Below are 2,089 nucleotides of genomic sequence, written 5' to 3' on the forward strand. Positions count from 1 at the left end.
AGTTTACAAAGACTTTAAAATAGTGTTTTCTTCAAGATCATGCTGGTGGTCCAACTTTTCTTTCATTGTTATATTTTTTGCTCATGGACAATAAATCATTTGCAATGTAAATCCGATATGGCTGTAAAACATCACGGCTCATAAAAACTCCCTGTCTGGAGCTTGGCTGCTTGCTCTTTCACCATTTCTCTCATTTGGGTATTTCTGTAAAATTGTTACCATTTTACATACAATATTTCCATGTAACTGCTATAATAATCTACCCGTGTTAATAAATTAGACACTGTTTATTCATGTAACTTCTATTGTGCCATGCCATGTGTATGTCAAGGTAACATCAGATGAGTTCAAATACATTTCTTATAACTAATGGAGTCAGATTAATAAGGTCTACACAATCTTTGTGTTGACCAACCTTCAACTGTATTGCTTTTTTGGGCGGGCTTTTTGTAATGCACTTTGCTCTGCCGCAATACAGCAACTACAGTACAGTGCACAGCAGTTTATAACCCATATACAGTACGGTTGCCTTCATATAATAACCTTATTCTCATTCTTGTTTTCAGCTGCACATTTCCTGATCTCAAGAGATTGGACTACAGCATCTAAATGATATTGTTCTGCCATGCAATGTTCCTGGAAGGCTGTGGTTCTTTTTGCCCTAACCTCCATTGCCATCCAGTACACAGCAATTAGGACTTTTACAGCCAAGCCACTTCAGATATGTCCCATACCAACCCCCCTGAACTGTGTCCTTGGACAGGAGGCAGAATCGCTCGATCACGATGACTACCCGTACTTCAGATACAATGTTTCCAGGAAAATTCATATTCTCATCCTTGCCACCACCCGTAGTGGCTCATCATTTGCTGGCCAGCTGTTCAACCAGCACTTTGGCATCTTCTACTTGTTTGAGCCCCTTTATCATGTCCAGACTGCCCTCATCCCCCGACTGTCTCACAGCCAGAATGCAGCAGACCGCAGTGTGATGTTGGGTGCCAGCAGGGACCTTTTGAGAAGCCTGTACAACTGTGACCTCTACTTTTTGGAGAGCTACATCAAACCCATGCCAACCAATCACAGCACAGATGATCTATTCCGTCGTGGGGCCAGCAGGGCTCTTTGCTCACTGCCAGTGTGTGATGCCTTTCTCCCAAGTGATGCTGACATCAATGAGGGCGACTGTGTCAAGAAGTGTGGGTCCCTTAACCTGACAGTTGCTTCTGAAGCCTGTCGGGAGCGGAGGCACGTGGCCATCAAGACAGTGCGCATTCCTGAAGTTGAGGACCTCCAAGGCTTAGTGGAAGATCCCCGAATGAACCTGAAGATCATTCAGCTTGTGAGGGATCCTCGGGGCATCCTGGCATCCAGGACTGAGACTTTCCGGGACACCTACCATCTCTGGAGGATCTGGAGGGCCACAGGCCAGAGGCCGAGCAACCTTGATCTGAGCCAGTTGACCACAGTATGTGAGGACTTCTTCAACTCTGTGACCATGGGCCTCAGTCAGCCCTCATGGCTCAGAGGGAAGTACATGCTGGTCAGGTATGAAGACTTGGCACTCAACCCGCTTCAGAAGACCAGGGAGATTTATGACTTCCTGGGCACACCCATGGACAAGAATGTGGTTGACTGGATACAGAACAACACCAGAGGGAGTAACAAGCTGTCAGCCAAGCATAAATTTGGCACCGTGAGAGATTCAGCAGCCAACGCTGAGCACTGGAGGCTCAACCTGTCCTATGACATTGTTGATTACACTCAGACAGTGTGTCAGAACATTTTACAAGACCTTGGCTACAAGCTGGCCAATTCCTCTGAGGAGCTGAAAAATATGTCTGTCACGCTCATTGAGGACAAAATGTTTGTGCCATTTTTGTAACAACGGTAATGATGTACAAATATTTTTTATATATTTATACAGCTGCCTTAATTTCCATGTCACATTTACAGTAAGGCATGAGTACGCTTTTATGGTAAAACGGGTTTTTGATTTCTAAAAAACTTGAGTCCACATGGAGATGCAGAGAACAGCCCGAACACTGTTTCCACCTCCCCTTCACATCTATATCACCAAAAGTGCTCTCCT

At 45.0% G+C, this 2,089-nt stretch overlaps 1 protein-coding gene across 1 annotated transcript; it reads left to right on the forward strand.

Annotated features, from left to right (window-relative positions):
* The first annotated feature begins 625 nt into the window (after positions 1–625).
* Positions 626–1,882, forward strand: chst1 (carbohydrate (keratan sulfate Gal-6) sulfotransferase 1). Its single transcript, XM_028987500.1, has one exon. The coding sequence runs from the start codon at positions 626–628 to the stop codon at positions 1,880–1,882; it is 1,257 nt and encodes a 418-aa protein (XP_028843333.1).
* The last annotated feature ends 207 nt before the right edge of the window (positions 1,883–2,089 follow it).

The sequence above is a fragment of the Denticeps clupeoides genome, chromosome 7 (genome assembly GCF_900700375.1).
Source record: "Denticeps clupeoides chromosome 7, fDenClu1.1, whole genome shotgun sequence".
NCBI classification, from domain to species: Eukaryota; Metazoa; Chordata; class Actinopteri; order Clupeiformes; family Denticipitidae; genus Denticeps; species Denticeps clupeoides.